General features: G+C 40.9%; 2 protein-coding genes across 2 annotated transcripts; both read left to right on the forward strand.

Moving 5' to 3' along the window:
• The first annotated feature begins 8,375 nt into the window (after positions 1–8,375).
• Positions 8,376–9,326, forward strand: LOC138783630 (putative olfactory receptor 2B8). The gene has a single exon (XM_069958566.1). It carries the CDS (start codon positions 8,376–8,378, stop codon positions 9,324–9,326), a length of 951 nt encoding a protein of 316 aa, XP_069814667.1.
• An 8,488-nt stretch (positions 9,327–17,814) lies between these two features.
• LOC138783636 (olfactory receptor 2G3-like) lies at positions 17,815–18,768 on the forward strand. The gene has a single exon (XM_069958581.1). The coding sequence runs from the start codon at positions 17,815–17,817 to the stop codon at positions 18,766–18,768; it is 954 nt and encodes a 317-aa protein (XP_069814682.1).
• Positions 18,769–20,736: the final 1,968 nt, after the last annotated feature.

Below are 20,736 nucleotides of genomic sequence, written 5' to 3' on the forward strand. Positions count from 1 at the left end.
GCTGGGGTGATAGGGGGGGTAGAGGCTGGGGTGACAGGGGTAGAGGCTGGGGTGCGAGGCTGGGGTGACAGGGGGGTAGAGGCCGGGGTGACGGGGGGGGGTAGAGGCTGGGGTGACGAGGGGGGTAGAGGCTGGGGTGACAGGGGTAGAGGCTGGGGTGACAGGGGGGTAGAGGCTGGGGTGCGAGGCTGGGGTGACAGGGGGGGTAGAGGCTGGGGTGACAGGGGGGGTAGAGGCTGGGGTGCGAGGCTGGGGTGACAGGGGGGTAGAGGCTGGGGTGCGAGGCTGGGGTGACAGGGGGGTAGAGGCTGGGGTGACAGGGGGGTAGAGGCTGGGAGAGGCTGGAGTGTGAGGCTGGGGTGACAGAGATGAGAGGCTGAGGGAGCAGCTGATGTAGCACGGGGAGCAGTGGGGGGCACAGGGAGAGGGCGCGGTAGAGGCAGGCTGTAATACACCGGCCCTGAAGCTCAGTATGGGGCCGCGGTGAGTACAGCTACAGGTACAGTACAGCGCTGCGGTGAGCTTCATGCACGGACCGTCTGTAATACACTGTCCCAGAAGCTCACAGCTGCAGCCTCTTGGTGCCCGGACTTCTCTCCTGCTCAGTAGCGCCGCGATGTCACATGTCCGGGCACCGAGAGCCGGCAGCTGTGAGCTTCCGGGACAGTGTATTACAGCCTGTCCGTGCATGAAGCTCACCGCGGCGCTGTACTGTACTGGGGGGGGGACTGTTAGTGGGGGGAGTTGCCCAGTTCGACACTGTGTGTGGGGAGGGGAGAGACCTACACACACAGTTCTGCCAACTCACTGTGCGGTCTCTCTCCTCCCTCGTTCTCGTGCCTCTAGCTGGCCAGGTCCTTCAAGAAAATGGCGCCGCCATCCCGCCCCTTGTAATTCAGCTGTGTACTGCGCATGTCCATGCACATGCGCAGTACACAGTGACGGAGCCTCCAGTGTAAGTGAACCAGACGGACTCCGTCGGTTCACTTCAATGTTAAGGAGGTGCCGTATAGTGTCTGTGTGTGTGTCGTGAAATGACGTCACACACAGACACTATAAACATGGCAGCCCCCTGTGCAAACATTCATTTGATAAAAACACCCAAGCCTTATGTAAAAAAAAAAAAAAAAAAAATACAACACACTTATTTTTTCTTATCACCTTTTATTAAAAATTTTTCAAAAATGTGACACTGTCCCTTTAAGAGCGGTACAAGAGCTGATTATTGGCAAGGAGCAATGCTAGAAATGCTCATTCGGCTGATAATCAGCCCTTGTAAAAGGGCCTTAACACAGAATCATCATCATTTGTGCGGCCTGGCTGCTAGGTTAATCGTACCTTGTGAGGGCACTGCAAACAAACACCAGGGGTATTGTATGTGGGCTGGTAGGGTTAAGGCCCTATTCCACCAACAGGTCTGACGACAGATTATCTGCCAAAGATTTGAAGCCAAATCCAGGAACAGACTATAATCAGAGAACAGGTCATAAAGGAAAGACTGGATTTCTCCTCTATTCAAATCTACTCCTGGGCAGATAGTCTGTTGTCAGATCTGTTGGTGGAATAGGACCTTTAGACTGCCGGGGCTGCTTTTTAGTCCCAGTCCGGTCCTGACAAGCACATTGCACTTTATTATTTTTATTATTATTTCTGTATAGAACTGCTTTTGTATAGCATTGGGTGTTTATATTATAGCATACTAAGTGGATATCGTCCACTCTTCAGATGAGTGTACGATTCACTGTATAAATGTAAACAACAGTACGTCCTAATGTACTGTATTATATTAGAAACTTACAAAAAGGAAAAGTCCAGCACCAAAATGGCAAATCCCATAAAGCTTAGTCTTTATTGTAATTCTTCACATCAGGTACCTACATCTACCTGATGGGAAGAATTACAATAAAGACTAAGCTTTATAGGATTTGCCATTTTGGTGCTGGACTTTTCCTTTTTGTAGGCTGTGACCCTGGCTCCGGGTCTTACCGTGCACCAAGGGCAATACCACGGCAGGTGAGCTGGCCTACAGACTGTTTATATTAGAAACTTGTATTTTTATTTACATACTAATAAAACGTTAAATCAAAACTGCAAAAGTTCTTTATTAGAACTCTGTGTACATTTCTAATCACTGAATGTACTTGATCTATACTACTAAAAGTTTTTCAACTAGTAGAATGAAAAATATACCAACTACTTTACAGACAATAACGTTTCTGAGACTCTAATTAAAAAGTTGAACCTTCCCTTCTGCCCTTTGGGACACAATCCCTTATGTACCTACTGTATAAACAGTTTAGCTACAGCTTATAATGCGCTCATTACAGAACCTTCCTACAAATTCGGAATTGAAATAAACCTGACCACATTGCCTAAGGACATAAATCTGTAGCCTACCATTTTAAAGTAGACCACTTTGGCTGATATTTAAACATGGTGTGCACTTATCATACTACCCAGACTATAAGGAGAAGTAAGGAGATCACATTGTAATAAAATCTCCTTTTTTTTTCTTCTTCTTCTTTGTTTCTCTACATTACTGCAGGCAACCATCACTGGGTAAACAGACCCTGCTTCAGGTTATTACAGGTAATGCGTAAGTATTTATTCAAGTCATGTTCATTATGCATAGAGCCATGATGGAGAGCCTTGGAGCTTGAATGCATAAATGGGAGGGGTTCTTTTTACGTTAAGCACTCAGTTTTTAACATGGATCTGGAAAAAAAAAGCTTTCAATGTACATTGGATATAGAAACTGGTGCTGGATTTCCTGGGCATTAGCACATACCGAGTTTGCAGCGGATTTCACACTGCAAGTTTTGCCGCAAATCTGCTGCAATACTCAGTAACATTACAATCTATGGCCAGGCTGAGCAGGGACCTGGAGGCTGAAGCAAGAGCATGACGAGGGAGCGTGGGCAGGTAACCATTTGCTGTTCATTATTTTTAACGGCAGATAATTAGTTAAATATGGCTTTCACTACATTCTATTAGTGGAATGAAAATCCACTGTCAGAATGCAGGGCTATAGACTGTAATGGTACAGCGGATTTGCTGCAAAATCATTTTATCATTTTGTCTGTGTATTATAAAGCATAGCTAATATATATACTGAGTATATGAAGAACCAAAATCTCATACATGCAGGGTAAATACACACCACATTCATTGTGATTATTTCACATTGCTCATTCGAACATAAAAATGTATGCCTATTCATTCCAAGTTCACCATGTGCAACTTAGACTCTCCTCTGAGAAAGGTCCAATGAAACTAAAATGTCTAGTACTAAATAAAAGGCAGCACTAACACTAATGTATATCTGCTGCTCCATATACTGCAACAAAACACTGGATTATAATTAGAGTTGTGTGACTGTTACAACACCTCCCCTATCACCTTATAACCTCAGGGGTGTACACCTGCATCTGGATTTATTATTGCATATGTCTGACTGCAATAAAAATATATTAACCCCTTCATGACCGAGGTCATTGGTGTCAAATATTGCAATGTTCCTCCTTGCCTTTTTTTTTTCTCTTACGTCTTTCACCATGCGGGAACAATAATGTTATATTTCAATAGATCGGACAATTCCGCATGCTACAATATGTAATATGTTTATTTATTTTTTTACATATTTTTATAATGGGCAAGGAGATATATTAAACTTTTATTGGGGTGTTTATAAGGGTTTTTTAAAAATATTTTTAAAAACTTTTTTATTACACTTTTTTCTTTTTTTTTACACTTTTATTCACTGTAAAATATGCAATCATTAGATTGCTTATACTAATCTATGCCATAGTATAGCATAAATCAATGTTATTGGCGAACTGTATAAGGTGACTGCCTGAGAGCGGACTCTACACACAGAATGCCGTCAGTACAAGTGATTGGGAGTGGGGGTCCCGATCAGTTAGTGACAGGAGCTTGTCCTGTCACTGATTACCTTAAACGTCACAATCGCTATAGATTGCAGTGTTTAATGGATTAATGACAAGCAGCTGCAGGATCTCATCTGCCTGTCATTATCTCCAGCCCCAGACACACTGATGTATGTGGGACTGCTCTCACTGCAACGGTCCCGCGCACATCAAAAGCCCCTGTTGTCAGGAACGTATATACATGCTCCTGCTGCACGGGGCATGAGCACCAGGAATGTATTTATATGTATGGTTCACATGAAGGGGTTAATAAGCATACCTGACAATCAATACAGTTGAGGCTGCAGGGTCTTTCATTTCGCATTTTTTGGCCTATCATTACAGTCACGGCTTTTGGCACATTATTCTAGTTTAGGCCCTTCTGGGTGTTGTTCTTTTTTAAAGGTCCATTGCATTTACTAGTAAAGATGGTGAACGGATGGTGAATTTAAAAAGCGTGTGAACAAATAAAAATAATTCAAACTTTTTGCAAAATAACATCCGCGAATAATTGTCGTGAACATTAATTTGACCTTTGTGCAAGTATCATCCCTTGTTCAATACACGTTGGGGAAGATTCATCAAACTTGTGTAAAGTAGAATTGTCTTAGTTGCCCCTAGCAACCAGGTCCACTTTTCATTCCTCAAAGATTCTTTGAAAAGAGAAAGGTGGAATATTATTGGTTGCTAGGGGCAACTAAGACAATTCTACTTTACACCAGTTTGATAAATCTCCCCTATGAGTATTGGGTTGCTGTCATTCTATTGACTTTAATTCATTCTGTGAACTTCAATTATAGTTCAGTAATAACAGACATTATTTTTCTAAACAAAAAGCGGACGGCTTTTCTCTTTTACTTTTACACAGTGTGAACATATTACACGGAAAAGTATCTCATTCAGTCTTCTGGTTAGTCTTTTTTAAAACTAAGCCAAGAGTGGGTTGAAAACACAGAGAAGGCACAACCACACATAGTCTGTTTTTGGCCATTTGACCAATAGAATGACAGAAATAGTATGTGTAAGCATAGCCGCACAATGTTTTCAGCTGCATGTCTTGTTGCCGTGTTTTTGGCTTTACTCCTTGTTTTTATTCAAGCTCGTAAGACAAAACATCAAAACCATGCAGCTGAGAACATTGTATGTGTGACTAAATCCTAAGGGCACATTAGTTTATTCATAGCCCAAGAGTTATCATGCTTTTGCACTTTTTTGGAGCTGCATATTCCCGATTTGCACCCTTTTTTGTGACCTAGTGGGATTTATGAATGATTATTCGTTGGTTAAATAGGTTTTGTGTGCAATTTTATTTTATTATTCAATTACGTTTTTTACCCTGTGCCTTTATATTAGACTCATTTATAGTTGCTCAAAAGTATTAAAATTGCACAAAACAAATGTTATTATCTGGCCGCCATTTGTACTTGTGTCTTGGATCTGTGCCATCACGGGACCACTAAGAGATGGGTGGCTTTTAAAATGGCCATTTCCCAAGCTCATCCCTCTGCTCTACCGTGCATTCCCACTTCTGAATGTCCCATGGCCACCACCATTCCCTACGTGACGAGAGTACTCTTGCCAATATGGGACGTCTTTTTTAGCAAAATGGGCCTTTCTTCCAGACCGGGTCCCCTTACCCCTTTATTTAGCAACCCACAATTCCCTATAGATTCGGACACACAGACCATTTTAGACATCCTATTGCACAATAAACCTCGTTTCTGGCAGGTGCTCTCGGGTAGACAAGTGCGACCTCTTGCTACTGATCCGCCAAGTCCTCCAGGCGCCTGGCTCCTTCGGGGCCGCTTGGTCCTTTACTTTAACTCCCTCTCATCTAAAGTCCAGATACATAGAGATCTTACTCCCTTTGAACTGTTATGCACACAATCAGAACCTCCTACCCACACGATTTCCTCAGTCTACGGTGCGCTTAGAAGTACAGTGGAAGCGGAGGATGCTAAACCTGGTTTTATCCTTTCCTGGGAACATGATTTGGATTGTTGTTTAACGGAAGAGGAACTGTCAAAAAATTGTATTCTTACAGGAATTACAAAATACTTAGTAAGTGGTACAGATGCCCTGACCGGTTGCACTCCATGTTCCCTTCCGATTCCTCCACTTGTTGAAGATGCGGTAGAGCGGTTGGTTCCCATCTCCACATTTGATGGAGTTGCTCCAAAATCGCCACGTTCTGGGCCTCTGTATTCCAGCTGTACAACAAGGTTGGCCCCTTATCCGTAATTCCGAGTCCTAAGATAGCACTCCTTTCTTTGTCACCTGGAGTTTCCTCTCTTGCAAAGAAGAGACTGCTTAGACACTTTATGCGTTTTGCTCCAATAGGGAATTTGATTGCTCACTCATATTCCATAAGTGGTCATCCTCCCCTATGATTATTCCTGTCCCTCTCTCCCCTTCCTTCCCTCTCCTTCTCCCACCCCTTCTTTGCTCTCCTTTCCTTCTTTCCTTCTTACTTTACCTTTTTTCTCTTTGTATCTGGGTCTTCATTTCTCTTCTCCTTATTATCTTTATAACTAAAACCGGATGTTATTATTGTTATTGGCAACATTTGGCCATTGTTTTTCTACAATATGGCGACAGGGAAACCAATAGTTTACCTTATTTCACCTCAGGGACTTACGCTTATCCCAGTAGTACTTTGCTCGATTTTGCAGGGCACTTGTTTCTCTCCTATTATGTTTTATGTTCTGTAATTTAGCTGTTTATTTTTTCCCTTTGCACCTGTAGATATCTTCTGGTGTACCCATGTTGATGGATCAGATCCTTGTCACCTGATATACCTTCTATGCAAATGCCTTATGTGCTATTGTTTTGTTCCTTATCTAGTTTACTAAAAAGGGATTTAACCATAAAATTAAACAAAATTTTTGCGCAGCTGTTCACCACCTCTTGACCTAGTAAACAATTTACTCACGTTTGAGATCTTGCACAAGTTAGAAAAATTGTGCAAATTCATAAAAGGTTTTTGCACACGATAGAAACATTTCACACAAAAGAACATTGCAATAAAAGAAGGCACACAGCTATTAGACTGAATGATACATTTCCTCCATAGCGTGAACAGATTCTCACAGTCTTAATTCAGACAGTCATTTTAAAGAATTATGGAGGTATGCACTGTTAATGTGTGTTACAGAAACCTATTACATTTTTTATTCAAATTTTTGTATATTTACACATCCACAAAAATGGGATCAACATCCGTATATAAAAATGAATATCTTTATTAATAACACATAACATACAAAGTAAAACCAAGAGGCAATTCAAAACATGAAATATTCCAGACTGTGATGAGGGATAGATAAAAAGACCTAATGGGGCTATAGGCAATATATCTAAGGTGCAAATGACAGTGCAACTAATAACGACATCTATACAAGATTCCAACAATAAAAAACAAGTTATTTATTAGACTATCATGATACTATGTTGTGTCTTGTTAGTATCACCTGTAAGAGCACCATTAGTGAGCCCTTCTAAGGCTGCATTCACACGTTCCATGTTCTGCATGAAAGACAGACGTGATATGCATGTAACGGACTCCCCCCACCCCCCACGGCACTGTCATTACAACACAGCGCATATGCATACAGCTCCCCCGCTCCCAGCATCTAATTACAGATGCTGCCTGGGCAGGGGGGAAGTCCGTTACATGCATTCCACGTCCGTGTTCCGTGCAGAACATGGAACGTGTGAATGCGGCCTTACTCATATTTCCTACCCTATGCTCACCAATAAATATACATCACAATTATTGCACAGACCTCATGTAAAAAATCACATCTTACCCATTATCTCACAAGTCTGGTCAGTATATACAAAAATTAGAACAACAATATGTAATAGGTAGAAATGACCGGCAATTGACGTCTGTTATTCCATTGATTTCAATGTATTGCATTGCAGTCAGTTAAATTGGGGCAATAACGGATGTCTTTTTAAAGCTGATGTCTTTTTTCTTTTTTTGACCTTATGTGAACATAGCCTAAAGGTGTAGGGTTTATGTGAAAAGGGGACTAGCTTAAAGTAATACTGTCACCCCCTTACTCTTGCTTCATTTTAGTGGACAGGGCCACCTAGGCGGGGCTTCAAAGCAGTTGGGCACCATCTCCTGTCTGGGGAGAGGAAGCCCAACTACCATGAAGCCCGGCCTAGGTGGCCCTGTCCACCAATAAATTTATTCTAGAGCAGAAAGAAGACACAAGTTTTTGATGCATTCTCATACTGCCTACTCCAAGCTCGGTTCTTATTTGTTTCCTCCCAGAATGCCTTGTATACTGTAGATGCACTGAATATAATAAAGCAAGTGGCATTTTTTGTATTACCTAGTGTGAGTTTGGAAGAGAGATTTTTTTACGACTAACTTAGCTACTATGACATCTTTGTATATTCCTTTATCTACAGAATCTATAGACTGCAGGTACTGACATGGACACATGGAACTACACCAGAGTTCATGAATTCATTCTCCTTGGAGTTACCAGCCGCCCAGATATTCAGATATTATTATTTGTGATATTTTTACCATGTTACATTATATCACTTAAAGGTAACACATTCATCATTGTGATCAGTAGGATAAGCTCCCGGCTTCACACTCCTATGTATTTCTTCTTGAGTCACTTGTCATTTTTGGATATCTGTCATTCATCAGTAATAGTTCCTGTAATGCTCACACACTTTTTGTCAGTAAAAAAAAGCATATCGTTTACTGGTTGTGTCGCTCAGATGTTCATTCATCTCGCCCTAGGAGGAACGGAGTGCTACCTTCTGTTGTCTATGGCCTATGACCGCTATGTGGCTATATGTTCTCCATTACACTACACTACTATTATGCATCCTGTCTTCTGCATTAAGATGGCAGCTGGTTCATGGTTTGGAGGTCTAATAAACTCACTTATACACACAGTTTTTGCAATACAATTGCCCTATTGTGGTCCCAATGTACTTAATCACTTTTTCTGTGAGGTCCCGTCAGTGCTGGAGCTGGCCTGTGCAGATATATCTCTTAATAAGACGATTATTTTCTTCTTTGCTATGTTGGTGGTGATGGGTCCATTTTTCCTTATCCTCATTACATATGGTTACATCATTTCCAGCATACTGAGGATCAGCACATCTGTGGGAAGGAGGAAGGCCTTCTCCACCTGTGCTTCACATATTATAGTTGTATCCCTGTTTTATGGCACCATTATATTCATGTACATGAGACCAGGATCAACCCATGTAGCCAACCAAGATAAAATGGCTGCTTTATTTTACAGTGTTATAGCACCAATGTTGAATCCTTTGATATATACCCTGAGGAACAAGGATGTCACAGGAGCATTCATCAACATCAGAAGAAAAAGAACTGTGTCAGACAAATTATATAAGTAGAGATGAGCGAATTACACGGAACTTAGTTTTGCAAAGTTTTTGAATATTAAAGCAAATTTCGCAAATATTCACGAATTGCATACAAACAAATTTTTGTGTAAATCAGGCAATATTCAATTTTGGCAAATTTTTACAACAAATGGTGAGCACAGACATCACTTTGGTCTATCTGGTAAGGCAACAAAACAAGTTTGAGAAACTTTGGTACTGGCTGGATACAGTTGTATCCACTTCTGAAATAAGTGCAGTATTAACTATGTATGGAGATATATTCTATTGTTTTTTTGTTTTTGTTGCATACTAATAAAACATTAAACCAAAACTGCTAAACATCTTTATTAGAACTCTTTGTACATTTCTAATCCATGAACACAATTGCTCTATACTACTAAAAACTTTTTGATAAGTAGAATGTAAAATATACCAACTTCATTACAGACAACAATGTTTCTGAGACTCTAATTATAAAGTTGAACCTTCCCTTCTGCCCTTTGGGACACAATCCCTTATGTAACTATAGTCAGTTTAGCTGCAGCTTATAATGCGCTCATTACAGAACCTGAGCTTCCTACAAACTCTGATTTAACATAAACCAGACCATGACCTCTAAGGACTTGAATCTGTAGTTTACCTTTAAAGTAGACGCTTTGGCATTTATAATACTGAAAAGATTGTTAGAAGAAATCAGGAGATTCAATTCTAATCAAATTTCCTTTTTTTACATCATTGCAGGTAACTATCACTGGGTAAACACCTTGCATCTGGATACCACAGGTAATGTGTAAGTATCTATGATGTTTATTATGTACATAGCATCAATGAAACGCATTGATGCAAGGGTTGTTGTTTTGTTTTGTTTTGTTTTGTGCCCTTAGTTTTTAACATGGATTTAATAAAAATTATGTTTTAATCTGGCTGGTGCTGAATTTCCTGTTATTTCTATCAGGACTATAACCAAAGTAACTTTTAATAATCTGTGGATTAGAAAACATAAGTAAATACATACTGAGTATGTATGTATGTGTGTATATATATATATATATATATATATATATATATATATATATATATATATATATTTCTGAGTATATTTTACTGAGTAAAAAAAAAAAAAAAAAATGCAGGCTAAATACACACCACACTCATGTGTGGTATTGGTATGACATATTGTCCGATTGAATGTACAGACATAGACTATGTTCCCACAAGGTTTTTTTTGTCTATATTTTGAGCATTGGCCGCCCAACAGTGTAATAACAGCGGCTGGGACATTATTCTAGTTTATTGTGCGTTTACATAGAGAGATTTATCTGACAGATTGTTGAAGCCAAAGCCAGGAACAGGCTATAGACAGAGAACAGGTCATAAAGGAAAGACTGAGATCTCTCCTCGTTTTGAAATCAATTCCTGACTTTGGCTTCCAAAACCTACCAGATAAATCTCCATTATGGTGCATTTATACAGAGAGATTAATCTGGCAGATTTTTTAAGCCAAAGGCAGAGGATAGATCCCAGTCTTTCCTTTATGACCTTTTCTCTCTTTATAGTCCGTTCCTGGCTTCAAATATCTGTCAGATAAATCTCTCTGTGTAAACGCACCATTAGGTGGACTAATTGGCCTTTGGGTGTGTCTTTAATTGAAAAGTCCATTGAATTTAATAGTAAAAATGGAGAAATGACAGTGAAAAAAGAAAAACTGTTTGTAAACAACTAAAAAATAATGTCCGCTGTTTAGAAAAGACGTTAGAAAATAGTTGCCTTGATCGTTATTTTGACGTCCGCACAGATAACGTCCATTATTTTATACACTGTGTGCATTGGACGTCCGTCATGCCTTTGCCTTAAATGCATTGCAGTCAGTTGAATGGCGGCAATAACAGACCTCTTTTTTAATAGAAAAAGCAGACACCTTTTCTCTTTTTTTGATGTTGTGTGAACATAGCCAAATGGATGACTATCCTATTGCATATTCCATGGCATTTAAAATAAAAACATTTGCAATTATATTCCAGTGTTTTATTAATCTATAAGAAGTCCAAGCTCACCACATGTAACTTAGACTCCCCTCTGAGAAAGGTCCATTGAGGCCAAAATGTCTAGTACTAAATAAAAGGCTGCACTAACACTAATGTATATCTGCTGCTGCCTCCCTATATGTGCTCCATGTACTTCAACATAACACTGGATTATAATTAGAGTTCTGTGACTACTACAAGAGCTCCCCTGGCACCTTATAACCTATGGGGTGTACATCTGCATCTGGATGTATTATTGCATATGTCTGACTGCAATAAAAATTATATTAAAAAGCATACCTAACTACAATGTTCAATATAGTTGAGGCTGCATGATGCTAAGGACCTACACTGACACAATATTTGCTAAAAGCATTTATTCTTGGCATACATTTGACAATTGAACGCTAAGGGGGACATTTATTAAGTCCGGCGTCAGGCTTAAATGTACCCGCATCGCGGACAGTTTACAGATGTATTTAGAGGCGCAATGCTGCTGCACCAGTGTGAGCGAATGATAGATGCAGCGGACCCAGAGACCACACCCCCATTCCACCAACTCCACACCCCTCCCCGCCCCCTGGCACAACGGGCGTAAAATGGCCCAATGCGAATATTTATTTGCAAACGGTGAAACAGTGAAAAAACTGTGAAAAGACATATATTCGCATCAGGCCATTTTACACCACAAAATACAACTTTTTTTTATTAATAAATTCCCCCCCTAAAGGTCCAGTCACACATAGAGTGCTTTCAGTTATCATGATTTACAATTATAGAGTTGCATGACTGTTAGGAGTCAGAATACCAGGCTCCTCTATTGGCAAAACATTTGCCCAAAGCATTCATTTTTGGCATACAGTTGTCTAGAAACCTCTACGGGAACATTAGTTTAGACATAGTGTGAATTGATTCTGGCAGTCCTAGTTCAGACATGTATGACATGCTATAAGTTATGTGTTTCAGTTTTTAGCATCAAGTAATCCTAAAATCCTGTAATATAAGATGATAAAAATGGTCCTACAATCGCTTCAGTATAGCAGTATATACTTTTTTAGTATATGGTGAGTGGTAACACCTTGTTCACACTTGGGTTGCTTGGCGTCCGCCTGCAGGCCAGCGGTGCCTGCAGGGTGTGGGGGGGGGGGGGGGCCCAGTGGGTTGGTCCTGTGACATTGGGGTTGTAGGGCTATTCTGAGGCCCCCATCCCCTGTTGTCGCTTGCCTTGCTGGGTCGCTGACACAGTGCTGATTTAGTGTACGGACTCTTGTGGGCCAGGGGACCGGCACGTGGTACATGAGGCAATATGGATTGATCAAATTATATACCAACATCCTGGCGTTGTTTTTTAAATGCAGCCAAGAGGCATTTGTGTCAGTCATAGGTGTGAGGTGCAGCAGCTTCTTTCTCTCCATGTTCGTATATACTTTTTTATTACTGTTTGCCTAGTGGTACTTAATAAGGATAATAGGATAATAAGGGTATGTTCACACACAGCAGATATGGGACAAAGACTGTTTCATTTGTCTGAGTGTATATGCTTTTGCATCAAACATTCCAATGGAAAAAGAAGGAATGGGCACTCACCCAACTGTGTTTAAGCTTCCTTTATTTCATAGATCAATTCAGGATAATACTTGCAGGGAGTGGGAGCATGGTTCCAGCGTTCTCAGCTGAGAACGCTGAATCATGCTCCTTCTCCCTGCAAGTTTTATCCTGAATTAATCTTCTGAATGAAATAAAGGAAGATTACACCCTGGGCCCGTTTCTTCTTTTTTCTATTGGAATGTTCACTGCTGGACTTTTATAGAACGTGGTGCACCACTCTGCATATTTTCAGTGTCAGAAGCTCATGTTGTGGGAACAATATATCTGGAAGCAGTAGTGCAGAGTCAGAAGGTTCTGCTGGTCTTGATGTGTTTCTGCATAATACAGTATGCATGGTTTAGGTGGGACAGACATAGAAATCTCTGAAAGAACATAATCTAAGAGGTCATTTTTCCAGAAACTGTGCCACTCTGAATTGAGCCCCCCCCCCCCAACGAATTACCCATTTTACTGAGTAACTATGTGCACCACCATATGCACCCAAACTCTTCTTAGAGCTTAGATCTACAGCTTAGGTTTTTAATTTACCTTACATTGCAGAAGTAACCTCATTTTCTGGATTATAAAAACAGGTTGGCTTGAGCACACAGCCACAAAACCACTCACCACACTGTGAGCTTCTATTTTTCCATGTGCTTTGCCAAAGATGTAAAAGTCCGTCTTTCCTCAGTAATTTCCTTGAAAGTATGTTCTATAATAGTTGTATAGCTTTTTGCACATAGTACAACTTTGTTGGATTATATTATTCATAGGGTGTCTCACCCAGTTGGATCATTTAGCAAGAGGTGTTTCAAAACCTGCCATAGGCAATTTCTTAAGTAGCATGTAAGTAACTTCATAGTGGCCTGTCCCATCTTTTCACCTACTATGGGTATTTAAAGGGAACCAATGAGTGCGATTGGGCTGATATGATTCCCTGCATCACTGTATAAAGCTGCTGTGTAGCTCGCGGCACATACCAGTGGCGGCTACAGCAGAAGCTTTATACGGGAGAAAATGACGTTTTTTTCCAACCGCACGGGAGGCAAAGGCAAAGGTTATCTATGCGAGTCCCCGACTGTGTGTAGTCACCTCTCTCTGCCTGCCAGTGCACTCGGGAGGGATGATTGACTGGCAGAAAGGCCAGTAACGGGCCCGCCTCTGCCTGCCACTTGCCGGGGGAATAAAAATTAATTTTCTTCCAAATAAAACAGCTACTGCAGCTGCGGCCAGTACACACCACAAGCTGCACAGCAGCTTTATACAGTGATGCAGGGAACAATATCAGCCCAATTGAGCTGATTGGTTCCCTTTAAGCAAAATGCTAGTACTGGACCAGAATGGCATGTGTGACCCTAGTGCATTCATAGAACAACTCCTCCTCCCCCCTCCCCCACAGAAAAACATCCCTCCTCAATTCTCTTTTCCTAATAATATGTGCATTCTGCTATAGTAGTACCCCAAATGTGATTTTATACTGCTGTTTGGGCAGAAAGCAGAGCTCAGAAGAGAAGGAGTGCCTTTTTTAGTGCAGATTTTGCTGGAATAGTTTGAGGGGTCTAAGTCATAAATACACAGCCCCTCAGGTACCAGTACAGTGGGGACCCTTATCAAGTGACACCATTTTGTAATCTACATCCCTCCAGGTTTTCCAGAACTTCTTGAACATCATGTAATTTCTCCACAGATATGCCATTTAATTGCATGGTATTCTGCATAGCACTTGTGCCACTGAAGATGCACACCCTATAAATGTAGGCCTCATTTAAATATGTATCAGGGAACTGTTTATGGAAATGCAGTTCACACTGGCGTGTATGCTTGGGAAAGCTTGGCACTAGAATTATCAACCTTTGGCTTGATCCCATGGCCTAATTTTGCATTCTTGTTTTCAAAATGCAAAATAATTTTTTAGCCTCAACTTCCTAAAAGCCATAACTTAATAATGTTTCTATTAATGTTGTCATATGAGTGCTTGTTTTTTTCTAGAACAAGTTTTATTTTAGTGTACCATATACTGTATTTTCAGAAAGTTTTTATTTGGAGGATGGGGATGAAATACAAAGCAATTACACACATTTTTGAGTTTTGTTTTATGGTGTTCTTTTTGCCATATAACTTCATCCTGTCAGTTGATGCAATTACAGTAACAACAAATATAAATATATATATATATATATATATATATATTTATTATTATTTTTTTTGGACTTGCGAAGGTCCGTCTTCTGCAACCCTACTGATCACCAGAATGGGGGTCCTGAGAGCTCCTGTGTGGGTAAAGCAGTGGTGATGCCTGTGCACTGCCTTTGCATTCAAAGTCTAGTGGTCTAATAAGATAGTGGAGGAGCTGGCGTATTACAGCCCCTGGCTATCTTGAACAGTCCAGTGTGAATACTGCAGATCCATTCACACAACAAAGACAGGAACCTAGAGGCATAGAGGAACCACTATTTTTGTAAATGGTCAAAGCCACAGAGGTCTTGTAAAAATACTTTCTTTATGTATTGCCATAGGCTATGTTCCCACTTAATAGGAAATTTTATTTCTTGATTGACAGAGGTGTGTTGGGCTTGTTTTTTTTTTTTTGTAGGAGAAGATATTAATGTTACTATTTTGGGGTACCTATAACATTTTCATTTTTATTATTTTTTTGTGGTGGCAAGATATAGAAATAAAGGAATTTTTTTTATATGCGCTATAAGAAACTTCAACAATGTATAAGAATTTCCTGTGGACCTGTAATGCTTCTGTGTATTTGTAAACAACATATTTGCTTACTAGCAGCAGATGCAGATTTGTAAATGATAGGCTATTGAGATTAAAGTGATACTGGCACCGTAGTTTTCCTATATGCTTTTATCATTGTTGGACAGTGTAACTAAAGTGGGGCTTAAAGGAGATTTGTCACCCTGTGGCCGCTGGGCAAAGCAAGCATACCCTGTAATAAAGTTATTTATACTTACCATTCCGGTCCTGGTCCCGTCCTGGATCACGTCCTTTCCACTGAGAAATCTTCATCCTCTTTTTTATGCTAATGAGCACCATCGCCGCTGAAGTCCATCCTTCTTCCCTCCTCCGGCCGTTGATTGACGTCTGTCCTCTTCTGCATCTTCTCGCCGGATCCCGCGCACGCGCGTCGCTCCTGAAGCTAGTTCAGATTCGCAGTTGAAGCTAATGCAGAGCTTCCCTGCGTCCCGCGCATGCGCAGTAGAAGTCGAGAAGAAAAGACAGGATGCGCTTGCGGCGTGGGATCTGGACGAGACCTGAAGACTAAAGACTGTCAATCAAGAAGAAGAAGGCGTGGATGGGCAGCGGAGCTAAGAAGACCTCATGAATTCGCCGGACTCATCTTCAATTCTCTATGGACGTTGGACTCATCTCTCCTTATTTGAATATCGGGCGGGAAAAGAAGAATCGCCGATTTCTCCGCCACCGGACCAGAAGCGACAGCGTAAACGGGACCTAGATGGTAAGTATGAAATGCTTTATTGTATTTTAATGTCCGTTTCAACCCCATCCCCGGCGTGACAGGTTTCCTTTAACATCCATTGAGCCGCCTCTCCTTGCCTCATCTGGCATGGAGAGGGGGGTCAACAGTTGCTAAGTCCTGCCTAGTTGACACTGTCCACAAGAGATTTTATAGCATAAAGAAGACACAGACAAGTTTTTTAAAGGTATATACGAATGGTGCAGCATTTAACCTTCTGGATGGTGCGGAGAACTGCTCATAGAGTAAGGGGGTGACAGTATCACTTTAAAAGTACAGTTGAAAGTTACAATACCACATTATGCTGTGATTAAGCATCCTATTAGGCTATATATATATATATATATATATATATATGAAGAAGCGGACCCTTTTTTATTACATAGGTGATTTCAGATAACATTGCTCTGGACAGACCACAAATAATGATCATGAATATTTTAGTGCTAGAATAATGCCTGTCCAGAACAATGGCCGTCATTTTCCCATTGTGGGAACATAGCATTAAAGAGTTGTTTTAAAGATTAAAAGTTATCTGATTATTGGAGGTCTGACTCTTGGGACCCCACTGATCAGGAGAACTAAAGTCACTTGTCTTCTGAGTGAATGGAACAGCAGGAAGTCCCATCTATGGAAATCCCAGAAAGAATAAATGAAGTGGAGGTTGACCATGTGCACTGCCTCACCAGTCACGGAGGGGATAAGGACCTCTGTTCTTCTCATCAGTTAGGGTTACAGACATCAAACCCCTACTGATCAGCTAGATATCCTCTATACTGTGGATTGGTGATAACATTGAATCTTGGGCTAACTCACTTAAGATATGTATTGTTAATAAAGTATTATACCAAACTTTTTACTTTTTATTAAATGGATGCAATGTTCCATAACAAACTTGTTATGTGTTTAAATGGATTTCATTAACATTTACATAAGCCATCTCTAAAACACTAAGAGGAAATTTACTAAGAAGTCTAATGTGTGCAACTATTCTAATGGGCATTGGTGTGTATTTTGTTCCAATATCTTGTGACTGATTTATTAAAGGGGAACTCCGACGGGGGGGAGATTTGGTCTGGCCGGGGAGGAGGTGGCTGAGGGCAGCAACGTCCACTCACCTCCCCGGTTCCAGCTGCGGGTCACGTAACGCGGCACTCAGGTCCCCGCTGCCAGGCAGCTTCCTGGTCTCTGACGAGGGCTTGAGACGTGACGTTTCAAGTCCGCTCAGCCAGTCAGTGACGGAGCGGTGTTACATAGATACAGCTAAACAAATGGTATCATAATGTTGTTTGTTAATTGGTATAGGTGCTTTAATATCAATTATTTTATAGGAGTCTAATGAGTTTTTAAAAATGGAATGTGGAAGAAAATGATTCTACCCAATACTATCACTGGAATGAACATCTCCAAACAAAGAGCAATTGAAGAATTTATTCTTCTTGGACTGACCAACCAGAAGGACATTCAGATAGCGTTATTTGTTGTATTTTTATCTTGTTACATTGTATCACTGATTGGTAACATAATCATTATTACTCTCAGCAGAATAAGCTCCCGGCTTCAGACTCCTATGTATTTCTTCTTGAGTAATCTGTTTTTTTTGGACATCTGGTTCACATCCAGTATTGTCCCTCAAATGCTCAAAAATTTCTTGTCGGTGAAGAAAAGCATATCTTTTACTGGTTGTGTCGCTCAGATGTTTATTGCTCTCTCTTTAGGAGGAACGGAGTGTTACCTTTTGTTGTCAATGGCCTATGATCGCTACATGGCTATATGTTCTCCATTACACTACACTACTATTATGCATCCTGTCTTCTGCATTAGGATGGCAACTGGCTCATGGATTGGAGGCACAATAAACTCACTTGTACACACAGTATTTGCAATGCAATTGTCCTATTGTGGTCCCAATGTAATAAATCACTTTTTGTGTGAGGTCCCATCAGTGCTGGAGCTGGCCTGTGCAGATATATCTCTTAATAAGACAGTTGTTTTCTTCTTTGCTATGTTGGTGGTGATGGGTCCATTTTTCCTTATCCTCATCACATATGGTTACATCATTTCCAGTATACTGAAGATCAGCACATCTGTGGGGAGGAGGAAGGCCTTCTCCACCTGTGCTTCACATATTATAGTTGTATCCCTGTTTTATGGCACCATTATATTCATGTACATGAGACCAGGATCAACCCATGTAGCCAACCAAGATAAAATGGCCACCTTGTTCTACACTGTTGTAACCCCAGTGCTCAATCCCTTGATATATACTTTAAGAAACAAGGATGTTACAGGAGCATTTATAGACATCACAAGGAAAAAGATTGCAACAGACAAAGGATATGGACATTGATGCCACAAGCATTGTGTTATTTTACTCAAAGTTCTCTTAATACTTTTATTAGATGGATTGTTGAGAGATAAGGAAATACCTTGAGCTTTACCAGTCAGGCCGGCTTACATGTTTGTAATATCTTAACAGCCTATTTCTTTTTGCCTCCTTTAAAATAAGTAACAATTTTTTTACAGTTCAATCTATTTTTGCCGATCATAATTTCTGGTTTACACTGGATCCCTTTAACAGTAGTGATTGATTAAGTATAGTGTCCCCGAACAGGTGTGCCACATAGTCTTTTATGCATGTTTCCACAATGGGATTAAAGAAAAGTGTATTGTGTGTGTTTCCCCACTAGGTGTCACTACAGTGTTTTCTGTATGTCTTATAGTGTGCACAGCGGAAGGAAACATTGGGTTAACTGTATTGGTCAGATGTTTGTTTTCCTCCTATCACAGGTGCAGGCCTGTTTCCGTCTTCTTCTGCCCTATCACACCTCTTCTTTTTCTCACAAACACAGCCAAACCAATCCTACACTAGCTAAGATGTCCCTATAAAAAGGAGCTAGTTTTTGGTGGGAGGGTCTTCTTCAGTTTCGGTCACTAGAGAGGGCAACACGAAAAACCGTTCATGCTGCAGTAAAGCCAGGGCCTGGTTCAGGCCAGGACCTTTGCCATGGACCAAGAGACTTACACTTATTTCTCTATGTAAGTGACCACCGCTGGCATGCAGTGCTAGACCCCCTAGGAGGAAAGGATGTCCTCTGAGGATCACCTTGTGCATGCCAGGGATACTTTCTACAAGACACAGGGCAGCATACCTGAGTTAGGTACTGACCCCAGTGGGACAAAGCTGCAGTTAGCCTATGTATCCCACAGTAACGCACGGCTGTTCTGAAAAGTTTCGGTAGGTCTGCTCAACCCAGCGCAGGTACCTGGGACCTCATACTACCTTAGTAGGATGGGTATCTCAACAATCTAGGACATAAGGTGGTCAGATCCAAGTTATCTATACGTTAGTATGAGTATCTTCTTCTCTTCTCAACTACGCTATCCCAGCAGAGTACACAGCTACATTGGACAGGGCCCTTAAGACGCTCCTCTACTCTCACTCCTATAGTTACTACTAGTGTTGATCGAATGTTCAAGAAAAGTTAGGTTAGACTCGAACATCTTCATTTTCTTGAACTTGGACCGAACCAAACATTTTACTGTTCATTCGAGTTAGTGTTCGAGTTCGAGATCAAGTTCAAGCACCTTTCTGCCATCAATATAGCAGGAAAGCAGTATTTAACCACTATTACAGGGACCGGTATTAGCGATCCCCGGCAATAATACTGATCCCTGTAATAGTTAACCCCTTAAAGAGTCACTGTCGTATTTTAATTTTTTTTCTTGCAGAAATCAATAGTTCAGGTGATTTTAAGAAACTTTGGAATTGGGTTTATTAGCCATATATTCCATTATCTGCATTTAAAAAGCCTCTTCCCAGCCCCCCCCCCCCTCCTTCCTCTTTTCCATCCACCGCACAAAATCAGGAAATTGTGACTTGTTGCATCAGACATACCCAGTCTGTTCTAGGGAGAGGAGAGGGGGGAGGAGGGAGGAGGGAGTTAGCCGACAGCAGATAACAGAGGATTACAGGCACAGAGCTGGGTGAAAGCTGTAATCAGAGGTCAGAGAGGTCAGTGCTGACTGTCAGAGGAGATAGAGGGTGAGGTATTTGTAGATTAACTCTTTGTTGTCCTGTTTTGGTCTTTTGTTTAGCTCTCTCCATAGGAGAACAATAAAGACAAGGGGAAGAGCTTCAAACTGCTTTTTCATGATAAAAATGCATTTTTCGGCTAATAAACCCGGTTACAAAGTTTCTTAAAATCGCCTGCACTACTGATTTCTACAAAAAAAAATTCACGAAAGTGACACTTTAACCTCTTAAGGACGCATGACGTACCGATACGTCATGCGTCCGCAAGAGGAGTTTAGAGCA

The sequence above is a fragment of the Dendropsophus ebraccatus genome, chromosome 1 (genome assembly GCF_027789765.1).
Source record: "Dendropsophus ebraccatus isolate aDenEbr1 chromosome 1, aDenEbr1.pat, whole genome shotgun sequence".
Lineage (NCBI taxonomy): Eukaryota > Metazoa > Chordata > Amphibia > Anura > Hylidae > Dendropsophus > Dendropsophus ebraccatus.